Source organism: Rhagoletis zephyria, unplaced genomic scaffold (assembly GCF_001687245.7).
Source record: "Rhagoletis zephyria isolate East Lansing unplaced genomic scaffold, Rhagoletis_zephyria_1.1 Rzeph_scaffold_00011, whole genome shotgun sequence".
Lineage (NCBI taxonomy): Eukaryota > Metazoa > Arthropoda > Insecta > Diptera > Tephritidae > Rhagoletis > Rhagoletis zephyria.
In genome coordinates, this window is record NW_016157095.1 from 451,839 (window position 1) to 477,884 (window position 26,046).

Sequence of the window (26,046 nt, forward strand, 5' to 3'; positions counted from 1 at the left end):
ATTTATTTTGAGTCTGCCCGCATAAATATTTGAATACGCATTAATATTAACGCTAAAAATTATCAATAAACATGCTAATTAAATTTATTTATTTGTTTTTATTGTAATTTTATTTGCTGTATTTTTATTTATTTTCGTTTGTTTTTTCTATTTATTACACATATTTTTTTCTTGTATTAATAATTACATAGTTCGTTTACTGGTTGTCGTTTCAAATGCTTTTTCATATGTTTGCTGTGTTTGTATTTTTTTTATTTTAGCCGTAATTATACATATATTAACAAAGAGAATTGGTTTTAAACAATACACGTAAAGAGTAATTAATCGCCTTGTATACAATACAAATATTCATATGCTAATTTATATACCAATACACGTATTTATGTATGTTTGCATATGTGTGAGTACTTATTCGTCATGATTTTTTTACACATTTTAATTTAATTTAAATTTGTTGACATCATTTTTGTGTTATTCATGGCAAATATGCAAAGGTTTGTGTTTTTTATTATCCTTTATTAGTTAAATTAATCTAACATAATTTTCACTTACTGTTTTATTTATTTTTTTTTTTTTGTAATTACACTAATTCGCGCCTTTCTCACTTTAATATTCATTAGATTACATTTCTGTCTGCGGGCTAGTGAGTTTTTTATTTGAAAATTTACAAATGCCTTCAACTTATACATATATGGATGTATGTACATATCTATATTTGTATGTACTATTACTAAGTTATGTATACACTAGAATTAAAATTAACTTTACATCTACAATTATAATTTAATTAATTATATTTAACATTTTATACTACCATATACATAGTTATGTACATATAAGAACAAAGTTTCACGCATTTTTTTTTTTTGATATTGTTTACTATTTAAATCACTAGGAATTTACAATACTTTTACAATATGTGGTTTTTTTCTAAATTAAAATAAGAAACATATCTATATTTTAAGCTGTATAAAAATTAAGAAAAAATCTCTTCACCGAAAATTAAATATCTATGCTCAGTTCATTAATATGCTTACTTCATTTTTCAATTGAGTTCAAGAATATATACATATGTATGTATGTATATGTATGTCTACAAACATGTAAATATCTATAATTATTGGCAATCGAAAAATACTATACTATATATTTATGTACATACCTACTTGAACTACAAACCGAGTTGGATGGCAGTTAAAAAATTCGTTGCGCTGCGCTGCACCTAAAGAGCCGGCAAAAAAAATAAATCCACAATCAACTTAGCATTTCATTACTTCCTCTGCAGCAATACACTTTATTATATTAATTATTATAATAGTATTTTTTATTTATTAAAATCATCGCTTATACACCGCAAAAAAAATACTATCCTCTTTCATTTATTAATCAACAGTGTTTCACATAACATATCGGGTATGCATCGCAATTTTGATTATCATTGTATGTGTACATATACATGTATGTAAATATGTCTGTGTGCATGCTACTTCTGCATATGTATGTATGTCGCTTGTAACTATAAAAATTTATTCAATTTTCAATCAATAATTTAATTGAAATTTCCCTATTTTATTTATTTTTACTGCTGCTGATTTTGTTGTTGTTGGTGAGTAATATTAAATACCACAATTTTTTCAATGCCAATAAATATACGGCGAAAAAAATTACTGCACAATTGAGTTATTGAAATGAAAAAGTAATCCCCAAGACACGATTATTAAATACAGTTTTGAACAAGGAAATGGCAGAAGCAAATACAATCTGTGTAAATCACCAAAAGGTTAAAAACCCAACTTGCTCTTCACTATGAAACATATTATTGTTGGGAAATATCGAATACTTTTGAGGATCGAGTTCTATGATATCGATACTTTTAAGGATTGGATATTTTTGAGAGTACTGAGTACTTTCTTTAAAAATGAGCATTGGGGTGCAAATCGATTTTTTGTTTTAATTTCCAGGCCCTACTAATTACCTTCCTTTTTATGAGAAATATTATTTGCCTATTTTTATATATATATTTTTTTTTAACGTTTAGGGGTCGCGACGTGTCATTTTAAGTCAGAAAGTACGGTTTTGTTGATTTATCAGTTTTTGAATGACAAGTTTTCATTCCATTTTAAAGATAGAACTTGTTTTGAGAAGAGGATTTATAGGCCTTTAAAATGATGTTTAACAATCTATTGTCAGACTTGGATTGTCGGGATTTTTCATTGGGCAAATTAAAAAAAAATTGTTTCCAATTTTTTAAGTTTTGACCATCACTTATTTCCACAATATCAAAATATGTAGTACTATCTAAAATTAAATCAATTTTCAAATAAACTGATACCATATTTACTGCAATCACATAAAATTGTCGAAGTTAGGCAACTTTTCTTTAATACGGCCGAGAATTTATATGTGTGTATGTACCGGGCTTTCAGATTTTTTGAGCAGTGTACCTAAGGAACTCAACAATATTTATTTAAAATTGATATATACAATTGCTCTTTAGCAAATTAGTGATTTTTCAAGAAATTTTAAGAAGATGGCGTGGCACTGCCCACTTAAATGATGTATGCGTATCTCAAAAACTACTTGACCGATCTCGACCAAATTTGGTATATACATTGCGTTTGGCCTCCTTAAGCATCGTCTTGAATATTTTTGAAATCGTACAAAAACCTACTCCCCCTTAGAATGTAGCTAGCTTTGAGTTTTTTGAAATTACCGTTATGCTCGTGGAGCGCATGGTTTTTGTCTTTACGATTACTTGGAAAAATTACAAAAATTAGAAAAACCCCAATAAATGTAGCGAGCCTGTTCAATATTATGAGAAAGAAAATGTTTTTTATCGGAAAAGATATTTTATAATAAACTTTTAATTAATTTGCTATATTTGTTTGGGTAAAATTTTGCAATAAACTTCAAACTAAGCTCAGAGTGCGATGACAATACAATATAATAGAAGATATCCGCTAGGTGGCACAGAAGTCGATATATTTAAAAAAAAAACGTATTTCTAGTCCACTTCGGTTCGCATTTGGAATATATGTTACCTACACGGAAGGAAATAACTCTGCACAAAATTTAGATGGCAGGTGGCGCGGGTCTGATTTAGTTTATATTTATAATATTTATGACTTACATGAAAAGAAATAACTCCACAACAAAATTTTCCTATAGGTGGGTGGTTGTAATTTTTGTAATAACAAATTTGAACAGTCTTTTTGCTCCGATATTTTTCTGATTTTTTTTTTATAAAAAAATTGTAATCCGTTCAGTGCCGCCACCAATCAAAAAAGGTAACTGATTAAAAGGTAATTTTTTTAAGTTTTTATTCGTTTTTTTCTGAGATGCTGCCATTTCATTACTCCCAACTGTACCAATATGCTTTTAAAAGCGTGCAATCCATTTCGCGTGGTCAATTAACGAAACTTTTAAGCCTACTTGTATAAATTGCCGGTTAATTAAATGTTTAATTCAAAATAATTTGCAATTTTCGTTCGTTATTTTAAATTTTAGTATTATATGCATATATTTATGTATATTTATTTTAGCGCTTTATCTTATTAAAATCGACTCGGCTTCGAAATTTTTTTTGTTTATATGATTTTTCTTCCTTTCTTCGCTTTTAATATCTTTTGCAACTACAAAGCATTTCTTGTTAGTTTAAGTAGTGGTTTGTGCAGACTCGGTTTTTTCAATTTAATTAGTAGTACTATTTTAATACCTTTATTACCTATCTTAATCACTTACGCATGTTACTTTACTTAAATCGTAGTTTGTTTTACTAATTACTTGAAATTAGCAGACATTTTAAATAATGCATGTGTATGCACAAATATACAGTGACGAGCAAAACTGTAACATGGTTTAACACTTTTTGTTTCAGCCACCGCTATATTTCCAAGTTCTAACGACTTTCATCCTTTTGTCATAATGATTTGAAGTCAATACAACAACAATAAAAAAACCAGCAGACAAAAATGTAAATTAAGGCAGATGTTACAGTTTTGCACTCATATATTTTTATGAGCTTTTTAACAATTTTCACGAAAAAAAAAGAACTACTAACACAATGTTCAGTACTCTTTTGCCTGTTTCAGTTCCTGGATNTCGATGAGATTCATGTCCGCGGTTTGTGGAGGTCATTTCAAATTAGCAAATTTTTGCTTTTGTATCCAGTCTTTGCGAACATATGCAGTATGTTTTGGGTGATTTTTCAGCAGAAACTCTCATTTTTCGACTACATCTTGCAAATTTTGTTGAAATATGAACAGATACTGTTCCTTACGCATAATGCATACTAACGGACCAACAAAATTTTTGAAATACAACCCCAAACAATTAAGATCCTACCACTGTGATTCACAGTTTGCAGTACATGATGCGCTTAGGCTTAATTTGGGTCTTTGATCCAATACCATGCCCGGCCATCTGATTGAAAGCGATTAATTTAGTCTTGTCAGACCAAATAACCTTCAATTGAAACTTAAAAATATGTTTTTTTATTGCATTCTGAACGCCCTTACATATCCCAATAGGCAACGGTCCGGTTTTCGTGCGATGCAACAAAATGCTGCCACACTCGCACATGTGTTTTGATTGAATTTGATTTTTCTTCTTCATGATGCCTTTGCGCTCAAGTTGGCAATTCTTCGCCTCGCTGTCTATTGATTTGCATTAAAGTTTAATACCTTAAGCGCTTCTGTAATAGTGGCTGCATCGCTACTTGCTTCTAAGTTCACAAGATATCGTACCGTAATATTTTTTAACAGACTTCCTTTGTCCTTGGGAACACTTTAGGCTATATTTTTTCTAAGTCTTAACATTTTCAAGTAGCAAATTTCAAAATTTTTTGCCACTGTTCGTGCGGTTCCGCCTTTCCGCAGTAAATCTATTATTTACATTTATGGTTCCTGATTAACTATGTTATTTACAGTGATCACTTCTTTAATAAATTACAATATCGAAAAAAGGTCATCTGACTTCCAAAAAAGTAAAAGATAACTGTCAAATGCAAAACTGAGAGTGAGTGCAAACCTGTAACATCTGCCTTAATTTACAGTTTTGTCTGCTGGGGTTTTTATTGTTGTTGTATTGACTTCAAAACATTATGAGAGAGGGAGTAGGGATGTACCAACAAGAATATACAACAAAAGGATGAAAGTCGTTAGAACTTGGAAATATAGCGGTGGCTGAAACAAAAAGTGTTAAGCCATGTTACAGTATTGCTCGTCACTGTAAGTATGTAATTAAGTCCTTTTTCATTACTTAGTTATGGTGTGCTTATTATAGTTTTTCTTTAACTTTTTCACTTAATTCTTCTAGTTTGCGTTTTTTATGATTACTTCTATGTTTTGCGCCATAATATGTAGAATTCGTACTCGTTTAAAAATGAAATTACAACTCTTTTGATTGTAATGAAATATGTAATATCACAGGTACATTTTTTTAGTAAAAATTATAAAATAAAAAAAATATTATTAAAAAAAAGTTCAATATTATGTCCTTACACGGGCGAGTGGTCGCTTTTAAAGAGTGTAAATCAAGCGGATAAAAGTGAGTGAGCGAAAGGTGAAATTAAATCTTAAAAATAGCTGGAATTATTATCAAAATATTTTTGTTTCACATTCTAGCTTTCTGAGTAAATTTTTTGCCCTCACAGTATGTATGTATGTATGCTTAACAAAAAAAACAGGAAATGCCAATGAAAGCCGCCAATTTCATAATTAACACTACATATGAATGTAAATCTGGGCAGTTTTTATTTGAGTTATATGTACATATATAGTTACATTTATAATTGTTTTAGCCACTAACCATTCGTCATTGTATGCGTTAATTTTTAAATTTTTATTTTTTTTGAAATTTATATATTTACAAGTTCGTCACAAAAAAGATTGAATGGAAAATACAGCCACGTCATGGAAAATGCTAAAACCTGCATTTCCCATGGCAATAAAGACAGATTAATAACTAGGAAAAATGCTTTACATGCAACCTGCAGTTAAAAATCAGTAAAAATCCCACATTTAATTCTTCATTTATGAATGTAAATAGATATTTTTTCACACAAAGATGTTGGCGTAGAAATCTAAATAATGAGCACTTAAACATTTAACATGAATTTTCTTCTTTTCTTCTGCATTTTCTTATGACACTTTTGTTTCTCGTTATTTTTTATTTAGTTTTTTATAAATATTGTTTTTATTTTGCATCTTTTTTAGTTTGTTATTCACTAAGTTTCGGTACGTATATGAGTTTCGAAATGTCTTGTCAAATTGTTGTTCTTAGTTAGCCTATAAACACACACACACATGTGTAATTAATTTTAAAGTAATTTTAATTTTATTACCCTGTGCTTTGTTCTTCGCATTTGTGTTATTCAATGGCCTGGCATCCGATGCGATTTAACTCACTTTGATATATGTATTTATTTTAGCATCGCTTTCGCATATGAATACCAACAGTTAATTTATCTTGCTTTGCAGCGTTTTTGATTACAAATATTATATATTTAATTTAGCCTTTCTTATTTTACAAATTTTTTACATTACATATGTAATTTGTGTTAAAACGGTTTTTATGTGTTGGCAAAATTATTGATGCTTTGTGTGGAAAATGGCAGTTTAGTTTGCTGTTTATTAGATAAACCTATTTATAACATATAAATACAAATGTATTTCTATATACATGTGTACGTATGGATGTATGTACGTAAGAAATAAATGCAATAGTTGTTGTCATGTAGCATAATCATGGCGTATTGTCAGCTGTATGTACATATTAGGGTACCCCATAAATATACTTTTTTTTTTAAATGTGAAGCGCCGTACACTAAGGGAATAAGTATTAAAACCAATCAGTAGCGTAGTTGAAGGTGAATTTATGTGGCGCTGGTTAGGTAAAGTGCTAGACTTATAAAAAAAATATAAACATTAAACAAACAAAAGAAAAATAGCCAAACTTAGTCAGAATGTCACTTGACTTAATCAGCTTTCCACAAGTGTATGGATGTGTGTTGTCACCGCTCTGCATGTTTGGTACATAAATGTACACTTACATATACACTCTAAAAAATCTGTTTAAAAATGCGATTATAAATCGAGTATATTTTTGTTTATTTTTTCAAATTTTTGGTAAATTTACACGATGAATATGTATTTTTCTCGTTTAAGCATTTTCGTGTGTAAAAATCCTTTTTGTTCACACAATTCTACGGGTGAAATCAAACAGCAGATGTGTATTTTGTAGCGTGTACACATGTTCGTAGTAAATGTATGCACACTACAGCAGCTATATTACACTCTAAAAAGTCCGAAATTTAAACAAACTATTCGTTGAATAATCGAGCATGTACATTCGCGAATAATAAGGTAGGAAATTAGTAACCTGCCTTTTTGGCTAGGGAATTTACACAATTTTTTTTAGAGTGTACATACTCTTAATTAATTTTGATAAGAAAATATTAGTTTTAAATACGAACATTTTTAAAAGATAATCAAATATAAAGTATTCATTTTTACTATGCATTATTTCCCTCAGTGTAGTTGCAGAAGGTTAACATTTGACATTTTAGTTAAAATGCAGAAAAAAATCTTCAATTTGGTTGATATCTTGTGGTTCCGCCAACGGTTTTAGCCGCGGAAAGCCGCGTATTATCTTTTTGAGAGAGTTTCCAGATGTTCCAGATAGGCGAAATTTCTTTAAATATTCTTAAAAAAACTGATTACCAAATATTTCTTGGCTTATGCTTGTTTGTTGGCCTCTAGCAACGCTCAAAATATTACGTAAACCCTTTACAATGTCGAACATCTTAAGTTTCTTCATGCATTGACTTTGAAGTTAGGTTGTTTTTTTTTTAATGAGAAGGCATTTCAGCCCTCGATTTAGGCTTCTTTAAAATGTAGCCCTCTTAAGCTACGTGCAAAGGTTTCTCAATCTCAAGTTCACTTGCAACCACAGGATCCGCCCGAAGGCTGCTTTCCTGATATCAACTCGATCATGTACAACCATTGCCAACAAAATATTTTCAGGATGGCAGAAAAAATAGTTGTGACGTAAGACCGTCTGAACCACTTCTTTTGACTTTTCAGCAATATAGTTTGAGTACTTGAACATTCGCCATATGTGAATTGAGTGAAAGGTAATGGTGCCAACGCAGGTCCAAACACGGAATGCTGGCTTTCGCTTCGGGTTACTACTTTTTTTTCGCTTACCCACCTACAAGGCTAAGTTCTTTTTAAAATAAAAATCCTAAAAAAAAAAACTTAGGAAATTTAACTGGGAAGGGTATTGGGAAAATATTATTAAGAACACACGACTTCGATCCATACATACAACTTTATAGATCGTATAATGATTGTTTTCTCTAAGCAGATTTTCATACCTTGAATGAAACCATAAGATATCAACCAAACTGAAATTATTTTTTGGCATTTTAATTATAATTTCGATTATTAACTTTCTGCAACTAAGGCGCTTCACATTTCAAAAAAAGTGTACTTATGGGGTACCCTAGTACATGTTTGGCATGTGTTAAGTCTTTTTTGGATATTTAAAAATTAATGCAATGAAAAAATTCAGACAGTCGCATCGGTTTTGTTTTCAATTTACCATAAGCTGCATTTTTCAAAAATTAATTTTCAGACCGAGTTTGAGAAGGCAAATGGAAAAAAATTTAATGTCGTTTTTCCCCTACGCTTTCGGTTACGAATTGCGCTCCCATTCTCCGTCGAGTAAAGAATTTAAGGAATATTTCTAATTTCTTTTTAGAATGACAATATTTGAAATGGACTAAGTTTTTTTCGCATTTTTCTCTAATTTGATATCCTAAGTAGTTTCTCAATTGTAGATCTACTCGTTACTATAAGAAGCTTCTCTATTTCGAACAAAGTTGGATTTAAACAGATATTTAGTCTGTATAGGTATGAATGCACCATTGCCGTCACGTAGCAAGCGCCGTATTAATACAGACAAATACATATAAGCCAAATAAATTGTTGTTAACTTTTTGTTAGCAAGAAATGATTCAAAACCATATTTATGAATTACTACGTGAAAACTGTAGGGGGAGGGTGGTCTTCGAATATACACGCGTCGACCCGAGTGGGTCACGTAGTATCGCTGCCAAGCTAAGTATAGCCATTGTTGTAGATATTTTAAGGACAAGGCACATATTAAATGTGGATGACTATTTTTCTATTTTTCCGAGTTATAAAGCGTTTTAGAGTGATGGAAGACCGCAAAAAAGTCCTCATACCTCGGGCCAAGGGAGAAGGTTAAGCGCATCGCAGCATGGCTGCTCTTGAAAAAATTCTCAGTTTACCGCCCACTGACCTATTCGCGGAAAAGAGTGCTATTCAATTCGCAGGCAGATTAGGGGAATTCCATTTCAGAACTTTTGAGCACAAAAGCTCAATTGGGGCCGGAATCACAGGCAGTATGCTTTATGTGGGAGCGAACGCTTCGCGCAACGATTGAGGAGGAGGGATGACGAAAAGGAATGAAACCTAGCCGTAGATCCCCAAACCTTTTCACGGAAGACTCTAAAATGGTAACGGAAGTGGTTGCCGGGATTTACTGCCGGAAACTGAACGTTCGGCAGGCAGTAAGGTTATCTGACCATTGAAGCATTTTTCAAGCAGAGGTTTTCGCAATGAGGATAGTAGCAGAGGAAGCCTACCCCGAAAGTACAATCAATTCAAAAGTAAACCTAAACGTAGACAATCAGGCGGCAATTAAGGCATTTACCACATATAGTACATCATCCATAAACATCCATTGACAGGCTAGCCGCCGACAGAAGGCCACATATCTATTGGGTGCCCGGCCACACGGAAATAGAGCGTAATGCAATAGCAGGTGAGACAGCCAAGAACGCCACAAGTCGGACTATATAACTATACATACATATCGATGGTCCTGTGTAATAACGACACAATTCAAAATTTAAAAAATAAAAACGCTTACTACTTTAAGTGGATCAGGTCACTAATCTTTGTTGGGCCCATGTCTAATCTTTAGTACTTTCTTTAGAAATCCTTACTGCTCACTTTAGTAAGGTATGAAAATGGATTGGACAAGGATTAGTGACAAGAGCCACTTAACAGTACTAAGGGTCTTTATTTTTTTGAATTTTGAATTGTATCGTTATTACAGAGGACCATATGTATGTAAATATGAACAAATTCTACAATAACATGTTATTTGAATTTTTCAAATAAAATACGGAGTATTTTTCCCAGTCTTACTCATAAATACTTAAATTATAACATTTAAACCTTAAAATTCAAGAAGTAGTGGTTTAAAGCTGCCAAAATAAGTACTCACAAAAGTTGCGCCTATTATTAAAACTGCATTTAAGCTATCATTAGTTCCTCCAGCGCCCTTCAATCGTAGGCAATCATTTATCAACCGATTAAGTAATTTATTGGCACATAAGCTTCGCTTTTATGCGACCATTGCCATAGATTTATGCCAGCACTATGATCGCTTGCAGCAAAACCGCTTGTTGCCATTCAAAGCGGAATAACTAATGAATGTAGAAACGCGATTCTTCAAGGAAAATAAGCAATTCAGAAGTAGGGAACGTCATTTATAGTATACATATTGCAAATCGCGTGTTAAACCAATGACGAAATTTCGCTTTGCATATCTACTTGAAAGGACCTAAGACATGCTGAAGTCCTTGGAGAGCTTCTGTGAATGCACGTAAAATTACATATGTATGGGTGTATGTGCGCTTTTTTTTGAAGGAATACTGGTTTAGGGTGACTTGAAGAATGAACAACGGTACACTGGTACCATTTATACGACAGTCTGAGTAGTATCGGCTAAGTCGAAATGGTTAAATGCAATTACTTATAGATATGTACATATATATGTTTGTACACATTGTATGCTTTTGTTTGAGTGAGTGTGTAACACCTATTTGCATTCCAATGAAAAACGAAAATTGTTATCCACTTAAGTTGAATTGTGGCAAGGAGTCGCTGCTGAAGCGTAGCCATTTTTTAAACAGACGCGTGGTATGCTAAAATAGCTCTGGTTAAGCAAGCAAGAGAGTCCTTTTCCACTCGTGTTCTGCTACGCCAGTGACGCGAAGAAGTTACTTAAAATCACAGGAAGACTTAATAAATCGAAGTTTAAGTGGAGCGCCATGCTTAGTGATGTAAGGTGGTTAGTTCAGTCTACGCGAAATGTCTGCGCTCATAAGGAATACAAAGAAAGATATTCGAAATTGTGGTACATACACATTTATGTTAAAAACTTTCGAATAACACTAAACAGCTCCAAGTAAATTACGAAATAACTTTAATCAAGTAGCCATTGCGTGATGCGCCTGTGTATATGCTAAGGAAAATTAATGCCACCAGAAAGCAGAAAAATGCAAATTTGTCGGTCGGTCAGTAGCCAGTACTGCTTCGAGGTCTTTGTTCGATTTGTGTGTTTTTTTCATTTTAGTTATCCACGTTTTTCTCGCTATGTTTGCGGACATGCGCCGCCCTTACAAATACATATGTACATATGTCTACACAACCATATCCTTACATGCGTATGTACATTCGTGTTTGCGCCTTGACAAAAACGCGTACTTAGCTTAAATATACATACCAACATACTTCACTAGTTACTTTAGTCAAATAAGCATAGAGCTTAACTAGTTTAACTTATGTACATACATACATAGACTACTCACAAATTAGCGCCGCACCGATGCTGCTGCTGCCGCTACCACAATTGTCGCCGACGCGGCCACCTTCGCCTGTGGCATAGTCGTACATTGGCAGCTGCACCGTCGGCAACCACTAAAAGTACATCACCACATCACTTACGCCGGCCGCATATCAATTGCCTTGTTGCGTCACCAGCTTGCCTGCAGCTACGACGCCACTACCACCGCCAACGCCTAGATGCGCGCTGCTTGGCAGCATGCCGGGTTCGCCCGCCTCCGCATACAGACAAGAGCCTTCGCTGCAGGAACAGGTGTCGCCTTCGCGTGAGCTGTTGCAGCAGTCGCTGCAATTGCGATGATCGCCAAGCACCTCATAGCCGCAGGACGAGCTGCCGCCTAGCGTGCTTGTGTTGCCATTGCCGCCGCCGCTGCCGTTGCCTTTCAACATGTGTTCACGCTCTGCGCACTCGTTGATATCCGCATAACCACCATTACTATTGCCGCTACCCCCGCCACCGGCACCGGTTTGCTTTTGGCAGCGGTAGTTGCCTTTGCCGCCGTCTTGGCTGCTTTCTGAGCGCATGGTGTCATTGCCGTTGCCCGCGTGCGCGGCCGCTGCCGCCGCTGCTGCTGCATGCGTGTGATGCTGATGCGCGTGCATATGTTGATGGTGCTGTTGGTGTGCGTGCGGATGGTTGTGCGTATGCGTGTGCGAATGTGAGTGCCGCGAATGGTCAGAACACTCGGAGGAACATTGATAGATTGGGTTGGCGCCACCGGCATTGGGTGGCAGATGCGCCTGCAGGGGTTGGTACCAACCGTCACCGGGTGGTGGCAGTGGCTGGAGTGGCGAAGCGAGCGCATCACAGCTATTGCAGGCGCTGCAACCAAAAAGAGAAGAGCGAATATTAAATTACAATTGCAGTGCGTACAGTAATTTGGTTGCACCATTGCAACAACAGAAGAGCAAAGTAATTGGCCTACGCCGTTGTATGGGTACTTACCGGCTATTGGAACAGCGGGAATTGTGCGTGCCCGACGGCTGATACTCGCTCATTGCGTGTCTGGGCGCCGGGTAGTGGATATGTATGTTGCGTGGCGGTAATTGTGCGGTGCCTGCGGCGCCAGGTGGAAAGTATGGCGGTAGTGGTGGAGGATGTTGGCCGGTCGGTGTAATTTGGTAGCGATTCTGTGCGCCGCCCACGCAGGGCAAAGGGTTGTTGTAGTAATTCTCTGTTGGCCGCGAGGCAACGCACTGTGGTGCCATACCCCACGTCGAGAAACCGCCCGAGGAGCTGCTGTGTATGGATGAATTCAAAGCGCTGGAGGAGCGAGGAGAAGTAAAATGCAATTCTTATTTAATTAAAATGAAATTAACGTATAGTTTAGCAGTAATTAATCAAGAAGGCTGCTTCCTGCAAGGTTTAAGAAAATCAAAGCAGTTTGCAACTCACCTTTGATGTGTGGACACACCGGAACCACCGCTCTTGGAGCTTTTACGCGAAGACTGTGGTGAGCCAGGCGCATATATGACGCCTACTGCGCCGTTACCTCCGCCGCCGCCGCTGCAACCGCTGGGTAGCGGTGGTGGATGCTCCGGTGGTGGTGGCAAGAATTCTGACCAATTAAATTGCTCTGTTATTTAAATAGTTTTTTTTTTGCAAGTTAATAAGACAACAGCAATAACGACATAGAACATCAAATGATTTTTTCAGCGCAAAGTATATGTGAGGAGCCGGAAGTTGGAGAGGACATGAAATTGTAGAGAACATTTTAAATGGCAATTAATACTTCGCTTATATGCAAACATTCATACATAAATTTTGACAATTAAAACAAAAAAGCAAACAAAATTAATTATATGTATTTTGATCATTGTATCTTCGTAAAAACTGAATGATTACACCGTGCAATAGTAAATTTTACACGCAAAAAAAATCAATACATTCGCAAAACTGTGAGCCAAATATAGAGTACATGCGTTTCTAGTTTTTCTCTCAGACGTCAGATTTTTTAAGGATTTTGAAATTTAAAAAATTTGATTCTTCAAAAAAAAAAATTAAATCCGTTGCAATGTAGAAAACCGGTATGGGTATCAAATTAAAGAAAAAATTCTGTAGAATTAAAGCCGGCTAGGCATAAGGACGATTAGGTTTTGAAAAAGTCCTTTTAAAATTTTATCCTTCAGTATCCTTGAAATGCTACGATAATTATTTTCGACCACATCCTCGAAATTTATCCTTCTTACTTTATTAGATTAAAAAAAAATAAAATTAATTAAAAGGGAATTTCCGAAACTTATTCATCCTTGCTAACCAATATTTTTTCCTTAATTCCGTATAATTTTCTTTTCCATTTGGTACCCATATTTTTATTCTATATTGCACTGAATTTTTGAAATAATTTTTGGAATTGATCATATCTTTGAAACTACAAAGTCCTTTAAAAATTTTATTATGCCAAAAAGAAAAACTAAAAACGCAGTTCAGCTATATTTGGCCCACAGTTTCGTGAGTATATTGATTACTTTGTGTGTTTAGATTTTTTGTTTTTGTAGTTTGTTTATGAGGTACAAAATTACTTATCAGAAAATCTTCTGCTTAGGAACTAATACGTGACTACAATTTTGACGTAGAATACGTCTTACGTTCCGATTTGGAGGCTATGCTTAAATGTTGTCGCTAGTGAAGCGATTTCAAAGAAAAGTATGGCGTTTCATTGATAAAATGCCAAACTATCAACAGAGTCATTATTGTAAGTAATCAATTCGGTTTCTGTCGTAGAAACAACGGTAAATATTGGCTTATTTTGGGTCTGTTTTGAGCCTTTAAAGCGCTCCACCAACTTGTGATTTGCAGATATAACTTACATTTTCGGCATATATGCATGTTCTTTGGAGTACTAGAAATATTATCGTGTAATCGAAAACCATTTTGTTTTTGTTTTCTTTAATCAAAAACTCAAGTTTTTTCCTTTCGTTTGGTATATGGGAAGTATTGGTTGATATCTAAGTATGTACGTTTATTTTATTCAAATAGATGGGCGTAAATTATTTTCCATACAAAATCATTAATTACTTATTCCCCCAAAAAAGGTAAGGGACTATTTTTTTGTACCTGCATACACTCATACATACGAGTATCTACATATACACGATCATTAAATGCAAATCAACATTAATAAAATATTTATGTAAACCGGATGCTATGACTCCTTTAAATTAGCTTTTTCTGCCTGCAGGCTAAGCGCTGCCGACTTTACAGAAGGAAAAACAATTTGCCGCTGAAGTGCAGATAACTAATGCCGCATTACCGCAATTTATCAGCTGCAAATCTAGAGCAACTTAAATGCTGCCGCAAAGCGTAAAGCTGCCATCGGCTGGCGGCAGTATAAGTATGCATTTAAGTATTTCTTATTCCCCCCACATGCCACATAGCATACCGCATCACGCACATATTTAGCTACGTCGAGTTACTTATCCAACACTTGGAAACAGGAAACACTTCAAAGGCCAAATGCAGAATGAAATCAAAGGAGCAAAAAAGCAGGAGGCGAGAGAAGTTTTGCCGCAAGTAATTGAATTTTTAATTTTGCAAATACTGCCAACTTAGCGAAGGATAAACTGAACAAATCACGAAAGAAATAATACTGGCGGCCAGATAGGCCAAACAACTATGACGTAGAAGCAGAAATGCGGAGTAGAAAAAAAAAAGTAATGCTCGTATAACAAAGCAGTAAGAGTTCAGATCCTAGCTGCAGGGGTTGAAATTACAATGCAATCAGATGAATAAAATGTGGCAGTCCCCCAATCGAGCAGCTGTCAATAGCAATCAGTGGCAATAGCAGGCTGGTTGGCAGGAGTATTGCAGGGCAATAGTAGATAAACATATATACATACGTATATTTTACATTTGTAACTACCAACAATTGAATGTAAAAGCAAGTAAAGTTAGAACAAAAAGTGTTCAACATAGACGAAATAAAGGATATCAAGGATATCAGATGAAAACCAAAAAATGTCGAAATCTCTTTAAGCAAATCTAATCGAGTGCGAAAACAAAAGCATTTTTACAAAGCCAATGGCAGTCTATGAATGTGTCTGTGTAAGAAGCAAAGCTACACAAAAATGCAAGTTAGGGAACAAAAAAAAAAGTTTGAAAGCAGAAGCATGGCTCTGGTAGTCAAAAATGGAACGAAGCGAAAATTGATAGCAATCTTTAGCTAAATCGGATAAAAAGCACATACAACGTACGCGCACATATGTACCTACACATTTGCTGCAACTATGCGCTTATTGCTAAAAGGATATCAATGAAAGGCACGAAATGGAATATTTTTGATTTAACAAGGCCAAACAAGAAGCATAGCCAGATTTATCTCCTGCCTTTTATTGTATTTACAAACATACTGATATGTTTAAATTACGCACATACATATTTATGTGCTCATCTGGAGAGTTTAATATCTACATATGTATGTGAATCAATTACGAATCGAAATAAAGGTAGAAAAATTTAATTTAAGAAAATTGTGGACTTAGAGCGCAAGTAATTAAATGCAGTAAAATGCTGCTTTGAATCAAATTACAAAAAAAAAAACAAGGAATAAAGGAATATCTTTATTGCATGCAAACAACAGAGATGTTTAGCAAAATGTACCAAACTTTTCTATCACCAAAATAAACAAAATTTCTGAAAGCATATGGTAATGAGAATATTTCATTCGCCCAATACCCCTTTAGAATGTATACAGCCGTAATAGAGGATATACTTTTATCAAGGTCATCGTCTTGTGTTCCACGCTTTATGAACCTACATCTAGAAGTAAGAATCAATGCCTGAAATGGTTGGTCTGTATGATGATATTAAGGTCTATGAAGGATTGGTTAAAGATGTGTACTACCACTTAGTAGGACCTGGTTTAGGTTATCCTAATAAATTATATTGAGATCTCAACTTCTACCTTTATGAACAAGTAAACAGGGAACTACCGATTGTTTACCTTAAAAAGCAAAAAAATTTAATTTCTAGCTCAAAATAGGGAAAGTATGTATACTCGGTATGGTCTCTGGTCGAAATCAATTGTCCAGAGGATGCTTCAGACTAGGCCAAATATTCTTTGAACTGCCATCAAATTAGAACTTAAGGAACTTTTACTACATGGCAATTGAGAAGTGCATATGCAAAAATTTCATAAAATTTAATGAAGGACAATTTTGTGCATGTAGCAGTACAAAGCATGCATTTTGGGCGCCCGATGTTAGTAGTCGCGCCTTTTGTCATCCATATACCATAGTGTATTACTTAGTAAATTCCGTTATAATTAAAAAGCAATAGCAAGAAACTAGGAAAACCAAATCGGTAAATCACTAAGGAAAGGTAGGCTGGAAATGAAATTTCGTTAGTAGCATACAACAACGAAGCATGAAATGATAATATTTAGCATAACGATATATGTCTCATAAAATAATACGAATTACTAAGTCTATTTAAGATAACAAATTAAATTTAGTAAAAATAAAAAAAAAAACTTTAAAAGCAACCACTCGTATTTCCACAAACCTGCTGGATAAGGATGGTAGCTGTGCTTGGCACTGTTCACTGGTGGCATACCAGCTGCAGTAACGCCAACGCCCACGCCGCCAGCAACACATTGTGGCGTATTGCCATCTGAGTTCGGCGAGTGGGTGCCGGAATCCTGATCGGTGCTTGATGAGGAGGTCTTCATGCAGGTGGTCTCCGTCGAAGAAGCGCCAACAATCATTGTTGTGGCGTATGGCGTTGGATTCTCGGGGCTCTGGTCCGCATAAAAAGGGGGCGAAAAAAATAAAAAGAAAAATACATTGAAATACAATTTCTCGACATATTTTCACTTTTAGCATAATTTAAATATTTTTTTAACATTTTTCCTTCCACGCCAGTGATTCTTTTCACACTTACCTTTCGACAATTGTAGAAGGTGCTCATGTTGCGCGTATCCACTTCCGCATAGTCGGTGCCGCCATCTGAAGTGTAGTTGGATTGACTGTTCGCATTCGACAGCAGTTTCGTCTCACTCAAGCCGGAATCTTTGTCGGTGTCGGTGGTACGCCAGCCACGGTCAATCCACAGGCTATCCTTGCCATTAATATTAAGCGCAGTGATTTCGTTGGCACTGACTACTGCAGTTTTGGTTGCGAGTAGAGATGGGATAATGAAAGGCGAAAAAGCAGCAGCAACGCAGAAGAATATTGCAAGAAGGAAAGCAAAAAAGAAAATTGGGTGATGAAATGCGAACGTCGTGCAAAAAAAAAAGATTTTCGGTGATTCGTTAATTTTTATTTTCTGCTTATTTTTATATTTTAAATGCGACGGCAAAGAAGAGTATGGAATTTAACACAATTGCGAATGCAAATGATGTAAAGTAAAGATGAGGCAGCAATTAATTTTCAAGAAATGCACGTGCATAAAAAATTGATATTAATTGCTGTGCTCCGAGAATACGTTCATACATATTGTATCACGTAAACGATTCTTATAATTAAGAGCGTGGCGGTTTTTCGATTTAATGAGGAAAAATTTTGAAGAGGAAGAGTTGGTTTTTATGGTAGCATTTATTATGGGGAATTAACAAAGACGGCGCATAGTTATGTATGCATAACGAAAATAATGGTTAAAAATGGTACAAATTTTGTTGTAAGCCTAATTAAAATTTTCGCATTTAATACTTAATTTTGAGTGATTACCAACTTTCCGCGACATTAAACCTCTTCAAATTGTGTGTAACAAATTGCCAAAATTTTGGGTCACTGTGGCCTCTTAAGCTTCCAAAAATATTAGACAAATCGAAACAAAATTTTGAGTATGCCCACAAAGGGAAAACTGTCTTAAAAAGTAGTATTCCATCTTCATTAGCTCATGTTCAGCAGGCGGATTCCAACATTAGTTATAGTTTTTTTTTTTGATCGCCAAAAATCTCCAAATAGAATAGCAGGCGCGCCTAACAACATGACACATCTAGTTAAGTGCTCCTCATACCGCGAGATTTGGCTGATTACCAGGGCTAACCGAAACACATATTGAATTTTCTCGGATACTTATCATATTACGCAGTCACATAAAGGTTTCTCTCGGATAGATATACAAATGCCCGCATTATTTTGTTTGCCCACTGAGATTAATATTTAATTTCAAGAAATAAATGTCTTTGACTGGGATTTATATTTTATTTCAAGAAATAAATCTCCTAGGAGATTAATTTATAACGGATGCTTGTTTTCGAGTTTTAAGTGAGAGGAATAATATTGGTCGCATATAAATGGAGCTGCCAATAGAAAACTTTAAAAAGTATGTTTTATTTTGTTATTTGCAGCATTGAAGAAAAATAGAGTAGAAAAGTAAGACTAATGCCGAATTTCCACTAGGCATTGAAATGACAAAAAATGTATGCCATTTAAAAAAAATGCTAAGTGGAAATTAACTTAATGAACTTATTTTTTTTTAATGTAATGACAAGATTATTTTTTAATGCCCGACTTTGTCGTTTGTCATTTTTGCCATTTAATGCCTAGTGGAAATCCAGCATAATAGATTATATCTCGATAATTGAATTTTTCAATTTCGTTGTAAATGGCGACAAGTTGGTCAGCTATTCTGTCTGGTTCATCGTGTAATTATGGGCATACTCCATATACCAGAGGTAAAGGGTAATATATGTATAACCGGATAGTGGTATCTTTATCCGGGTACCCAGGAAGAAGGTTATCTTTATCCGGGTAATTTATTAACCGGTTATATTTGCCCGGTTGCCCAAGTAGTAGGTTATCTATATCTGGGTACCCGGATTTGGTATTATCATTATCCGGTACCAGGATAGAGGGTTATATTTGTCGGGACCCGGATAGTGGGTTATTTTTCCCGAGTACCCGGGTCGGTGGTTACCTTATATTTATTAAATTATCTTTACACGGGTACCCGGATGTAGTGTTATTTTTATCCGAGTACCCGGGTTGGCGGTTATCCTAATAACGACAAAGATAACCGTCTTTTTAATTCGAATCGATAAAGGTTTCTCTCTGAAATAAACTAAAAAACTACTAAAAAGGTTGCGGTTAATCTCCGACTGATACTTTATGTCTCCTTCGATAAGAGTTATTATGCGAGCATTTGAATTGGTTAATAATTATCTTCGATCTCTGCTGGTTACGCATTGCGTATGTTAATTTTTCAAGTTGTAAACTTGTAGACCCCGCTCATTTTTAATTTGATAATAGTGGCGACGAAAATTTTGTGTAGCGATTGTCAGAATTCCACTGCTGGTCTTAAGAGGTTAAATTTAATTAAACATTGTATATTATACTCACCACTCAAATGACCAAGCTCCTTGGTAAGCTTGTGACGTCGCTTAAAGAATACCATCACACCGACGGTGACGAAGAATATGGCTAGCAGAAAGACTATTACCAATACCATAAACCAAGTCTGATGCACTACATTCGATGATTTATGATGTGTTGTTGTGGTGGCCGCATCGTCTGGCATGCCCGCTGGATGATAAGCATAGTGACTGCCATCGGCACCCGGGCTACCAGGATGGCCATGACTACCGGTGATGCCACTATGTGAGCCGCTGGGGTGAGCGCGTGGTGGATGCACTAGGTGTGTGGGATCCATGAACAAGGAGACCTAGGAAAATTCAAAAGAAGCAATGAATGAGTGAACTAGAATGGGGATACATAATTTAGTGCAATTTAATTAAGTTAAAATAAGATGTTTAGTAGATAGTGTCAAAAAATATACTTTAAAGTTAGGTTGGTTCCACAAACTATTTACTCGGAAAATTATGTAAGGAGTGTCATTTGATTGTTTATTTATTTTTCTTTCTTTTCATTGAGTAGCTCGTGGAACAAACCTGTGTACGCTTTTTTTTTGCTCTCCATTTGTACTTAGATATATGTATTTCTTTTATCTCAAATACTCACTGGCTCCGCGTAGGGCCCTTCGCCCGCTTTGGTGTATGAATTCAAACGCACATTGTAGGTGGCGCCGGTGGTGAGGTTGTTGAGCAACACTGAAGTAGTTGTAGCATTCAGTGTCATATTGGCTAACACCTTGAACGTATTACCAGCGGTTACCTGGAGAAGAAGGAAATACAAATTTATTAAAAATTTAAAAATATTGAGTACAGTGAAAATCATACGATTTCTACATTTGTACAGATTTGTACATTTTGGCAGTCACAGAGTGGTGTTGTTTAGAAATTTGAGTTCAACTTAATACAAGAATTTCCCAACAACACCACTCTGTACCTGCCAAAATGTACAAATCCTTACAAATGTATAAATCGTGTCATTCCTGCTTAAAATTAATAATTTTAGTTAACCAATGACAAGTTAACAGATCTAGTAAATTTTAAAAATAAATCCTTTTTTAACAAAATAAAAATTGATTTCTACTTTGTCAATAGGATACATTCTCACATAGTCTAGCATTGGTCACAATCACCTCACTTCACAATTCTAGCAAAGATAGTTGAAAGACATTAGGCTAGATAGTTTGAAAGATTTTGTTTATTCAGGCACGAGAGTCTACTCCCTTGCTAGATGTCATGATGAAAATCTCTTTTGACAGAAATACAGATAAATAAGTATGGCTATAATTTCGCTCGCACTGGTCCAACAAAGTGAATCGAGAGAACCGAGGCAGCGGAGTTTTTTTTATTTGTTTTTATAAAATAATTTTATTTATTTTTATTACATTTATTTTACTTTTCAGATTTCATTATTTTAAAAAGAATAATATGTTTTTAAAATTCATTTAATTTTTAGGAATTTATTTTAAATATTATCTAATTTTTCTTTTTTAGATATCATTTTGAAAAGAAAAATATTGTACTTTAATTTTTGTTAAATATTTAGCAACATTCATTTGGTATTTTATTATTATTTTTTTTAATTATTTTCATTTAATTTTCTTTACATTTTTAGATTGTTGCTTAAAAAAAGAAAAATGTATCTTTGTAATTTCATTAGATTTTGAAGAACTTTTTCTTTTTTTATTTAACTTTTTTAAGTTAATTTTCTTATAATTTTCAGATTATATAATTTTAAAAACAAAAATATTTTTTAAATTTCATTAATTTTCAAGAACTTATTTTTTGGTTTTTTCTATTTAAACTTTTAGATTTTATTGTTTCAAAAAGAAACATATTATTTTAGTATGATTTAATAAATTTTTTAATGATATTTTTTCTTTCTTTTTTTATTTTTTTTTCTAATAATTTTTAGTTATTATTGTTTTGGAAAGAAAAGTAAATATGTTTTTGTAATTTTATTTAATATTTTTTTTTGAAGTAACCTTTAAGTTTAAAGCTCACTTTATATTTAAAGTAAAGCTATGTCTAAAGATAAGCATTTCTATTATCGGTTTATGACGTAAGTATGTTCCTTGGTTGTAATTTAAAACGGAAAATAAAATGCTTTACTTTAGACACAATCATAAATTTTAATGCAACCTTTTAATATAAAGTGATCTTTAAAGTTAAAAGTTACTTGGGAAAACGGCCCTTAGTGCTAAAAAAAATATCCTAGTTAGCAGATCTTTCAGTTAGTCTTTCGAAAGATAGAAAATAGAATTGACCATTGCCTTTTTAGAAACTCGTTTTATGATTTTAATATTTTTAATTTAATATTTTTATTTTTTTAGTTTAATTTTCTCTTAATTTTTAGCTTTTTTATTTTTAACAAGAAATGTAAATATATTTTTTTTAAATTAATTGTTATTTTTAGCAAACACTAATGGCTTTTCTTTTCTACAAAAAATGCTGCCTTCTCACTGCTCTCTCCTAGGTAGGTATTTGTGCTTAGGGGGGCACTGAGAAGGCATCATTTTTCGGTAGAAACGCCATAAGACCTCCTCGTTAGCAGATCAGTTGAAGCCCTGTATTTAAGTATACATTGCAGCATAAATTGAAATGCATACATTCATCTGTATATTAATATGCATACGGTGGAAGGCGTAAGTATATTTACGTACGAAAAATATATATGTTTATCAGAGCCCCTTTTAATATCATAGCCATTATTTGGAAGAACAAATAACCTTTGCTTAAGGAGAAGAAACGTGAAAAATTCACCATTCAAAGCCAAAAGCAAACATGAAAAAATGTCGTAAGAAATCAGAAGATTTGACTTGTGAAATTTCGAAATTTGGAAAATGCGCTTCGTTTATTCTATGTAAAATGAAATTTTTGTCCTCCAGGTTTCTGTAAAAATTTCATATGCAGGGTTATTTGGTATCATAATTACGAGAAGTCTGTAACTTTACTTTTAGTTTTAACTTGCGCTTCATTTTGCGGTAACTGTTTCGCTATTGTTCACATTTCCTATTAAAAAAGCTGCTACGGTAATGGAATATATTTTAATACAAATAACTAATATTTTCTCCTACAGAACGAAAATTCCTAAACTCCCTAAAATTTATCAGACAAATGCGCGCACGTGCATACACACGTAATTGAATTGAAATGCAATTTCATTAAGTTTTTATTAAATTCATACAACTCTCAAATTCAAACAGTTATCAATGTTTTGCTGTTAACTGAATGAAATTTGATCGAATTAAAAAGAAAATTTAAGTTCAGCAAAATACCAAACATTTTTTCAGAAATATAGCAACAGTAAATGTTAAGAGACAAAAGAGTTTCATGTTTCCACACATTTTTTATTTATATAAATTTTCTAATCTCCAAATGCGCAGAGTGTTGAGTATTTATAAAGCATAAGAATTTAATTAAAAAAATGTGATAGATCCCTGCTACTTTAGCGTGTATTGAAATTTCAATACAAATTAATCATAGCGTTGAAATTCAGTACACGTTCGAATGTATGTATATATGTATATGCATGTATGTTTATATATTATAGCGCAAAAGTTTTCAAATTAATTTTTCATAAACTTCATACACTCGTCCGACCACAAAATTACATGTACAATGGCAGTGCGGGTTACAAAAAAACTTAAATACAAAAATAAAAACAAAATAAAATATTAATACTAGTATGAAAAAAAAAAACAAAAAAGACTGGGTGAATATTCAAGCTTTTACATACATATGTGCATTTCCACACCTTTACACGCCGTGTCATAAATATAAGCGCACCAATTTTTTTTTTTCATTTTTTTATTTTTTTTTTCTGTTATTGAAGATTAGTTGTTTTTTTTTTATTAAAGCATAGTTTGTTCTTAAACGAAAATCATAATAATAATTAATTATTTAATAAATAGTTTTAATAAATAACGAAGATTTACAAGGAGATATTTATTTAATTGCAAAAGAAATAAATCTAATAATTTTTCAATCAGTAAAATAATTTGACAAAAAGTGCAGAGCTTTTAAGGAATCGAAACTCAACGCAAAGTAATCAACTGCCGAACACTGCATTCATCTATTTATAACAAATACAAGTTTCAAAGTTTGTGCAATATCAAAGAAAAATCAATAAAACTTTCTCAAAAATTTTGAGTATGCAATTTTGTAGTACATTCGAATTTACGAATTTAGCAAAATAAGGTGTAAATTTGGGGTAGTTTGAACTTGCTATAGATTTTTAGGTTTTTTGTTTTTGTTGACGGCGTTGCGCCCTTTCTTCCATATAAAGAATGTTCGAGAAAAGAAAAAGATCAACACCTTCAAAAAAAAAAATAAAAAATTAACAAAAATCAATGGTAAGCTCTAGGTACTTTCGTTACATTATACTAAAAAGCCCGACATTTTTTCGAAAGTTTTTTTTTTAGTTTGAAATTTTAATTAATACAGTTTTTAATGAATAAAATGTTGTGCATGCTGCACTTATAATTATGACACGTGGTGTATGCACATTTGTTTGTAGAAATTTATGTATGTATACAGGGCACTTACCTCTATTTTATAGCCCAACAAGTTGCCGTTATGATGCTGCGGCGGCGGCGGTGACCAACGCACCCAACCCGCTGTCAGGTTATACATGCCAATCTGGATGTTGTCCGGTGGCGCTGAGGGCACTGTAAAACAAAAAAAAATATTAAATGCGTGAAAGTTTGAAAAAGTTGTATGCATGTACATTAGGGTGGTCCAAAAATACATGGGGATAAAAACAGTTTAAAATGTTAAACGCTCACATCCTAGGATTTTTCTAAATGGAAAAAAATAATATCAGAAGAATATTTTAAGCAGTAATGGTATATAATTCTTTAAAATCAATATTTTTTGATCGGAAAACTTTGTCTCTCTTTAAGAGACTTCCAATATAATACACAATTGTTAATTTATTAATTTGTTAACATTAACTATTTTTTATAAGTCTCCCAAAATCCCTAACCATTTAAACAAAAACTCCAGGGGTGAGAGCTTAATATTTTATTTTTTTTTTTGCCACCCTAATGCACATGTGTGGTTGCAAGAAGTTGTGAGTACGAGTTTATTTGTAGCTGCCTGCAAGCGAGTAAACGCCATCGAACATACATAAATATGTATTACTAATGAAAAGCCTCAACATGAAATATTGCATATGTGTAGGCGTCAGTGCACCTTGTAAAATACACAGAGAGCGCTAACACCGATGCGGCTGGAAGAAGTGAGCGCAAATACACATATTTGAATGTGTGTTTGCTGCGCACGTGAATAAGTGAAAAAATTGGTATTTTACAGGAAAAGCTGCTGGTGAAAAATTCCATGAAATATGCATAAATGTTTGTGTACACAAGCGAAGCGTGCTGATCTGGGGGGTGGCCGTAGCTTGAGTGCAGCAGCGTATGTGTGTGTGTTGTCGCGGTTATTGGCCCCACACACAGACGCACACACACATACAACCACTCACCTCAACACATATGCAACATCCAACGCCGTTATTATATTCCCACCAGCATTTCCGCTTTTGACCAGCCCTTTTTCCTTTTCCTTTAGCTGGACATACATATGTAGATATGTATGTGTGTATGTTTGCCTGCGTATTTTTGCAGGTGTGTTTATTTGTGGTATATGCTTTTTCGATTTTTTATCAGCGCACAGCTTCCGCATGCTGACTTTACAGCAGTTTTGGCCAATTAAATTCTTTAAATTGAAGTTTGCGAGGCCTGCCGTGTGCAGTGTTGCGCAAACCTTCAGCGAAGTAAATTTATTACCAAAAAAATATGTACTCGATCATATACTGTTTTACTTTAAGCTCTTTAATGTTTTTTGCGCTTACGGTAAGCAAAAAACGCGGTGAATGGTTTTTAATAAATACCGGCTAAGCTTAAAATATTTCAACTACAAATTGTTTAAGCGCAAAGTTCAACAGGCGTGACGCGCAAATTAAGAGTGCACACATTTTAGTTTAAGTTACTTGTATTGCTATTATTTTAAAAAATTTTTTTTGCATGTAT

The 26,046-nt window shown here is 33.9% G+C and overlaps 1 protein-coding gene across 3 annotated transcripts in view; it reads right to left on the bottom strand.

The window, feature by feature from the left end:
• Positions 1-9,004: 9,004 nt before the first annotated feature.
• The window catches only part of robo1 (roundabout guidance receptor 1), a 285,387-nt gene continuing 268,345 nt past the window's right edge, over positions 9,005-26,046 (bottom strand). Inside the window, exons 15-23 of one of the 3 annotated variants that reach the window (XR_001846813.1) lie at positions 24,563-24,684; positions 20,625-20,777; positions 20,007-20,328; positions 17,605-17,825; positions 17,227-17,461; positions 13,120-13,300; positions 12,670-12,987; positions 9,710-12,546; positions 9,005-9,500 (exon numbers count right to left, since the gene is read on the bottom strand). Coding sequence is in view for 2 of the 3 variants with exons in the window: in XM_017610117.1 (XP_017465606.1) it covers positions 11,838-12,546; positions 12,670-12,987; positions 13,120-13,300; positions 17,227-17,461; positions 17,605-17,825; positions 20,007-20,328; positions 20,625-20,777; positions 24,563-24,684 (2,261 nt within the window). In the remaining variant the exon portion in view is untranslated. Of the gene's footprint in view, positions 12,547-12,669; positions 12,988-13,119; positions 13,301-17,226; positions 17,462-17,604; positions 17,826-20,006; positions 20,329-20,624; positions 20,778-24,562; positions 24,685-26,046 lie in introns of all 3 variants that reach the window. The other 2 variants (XM_017610129.1, XM_017610117.1) reach the window with 2 other exon arrangements.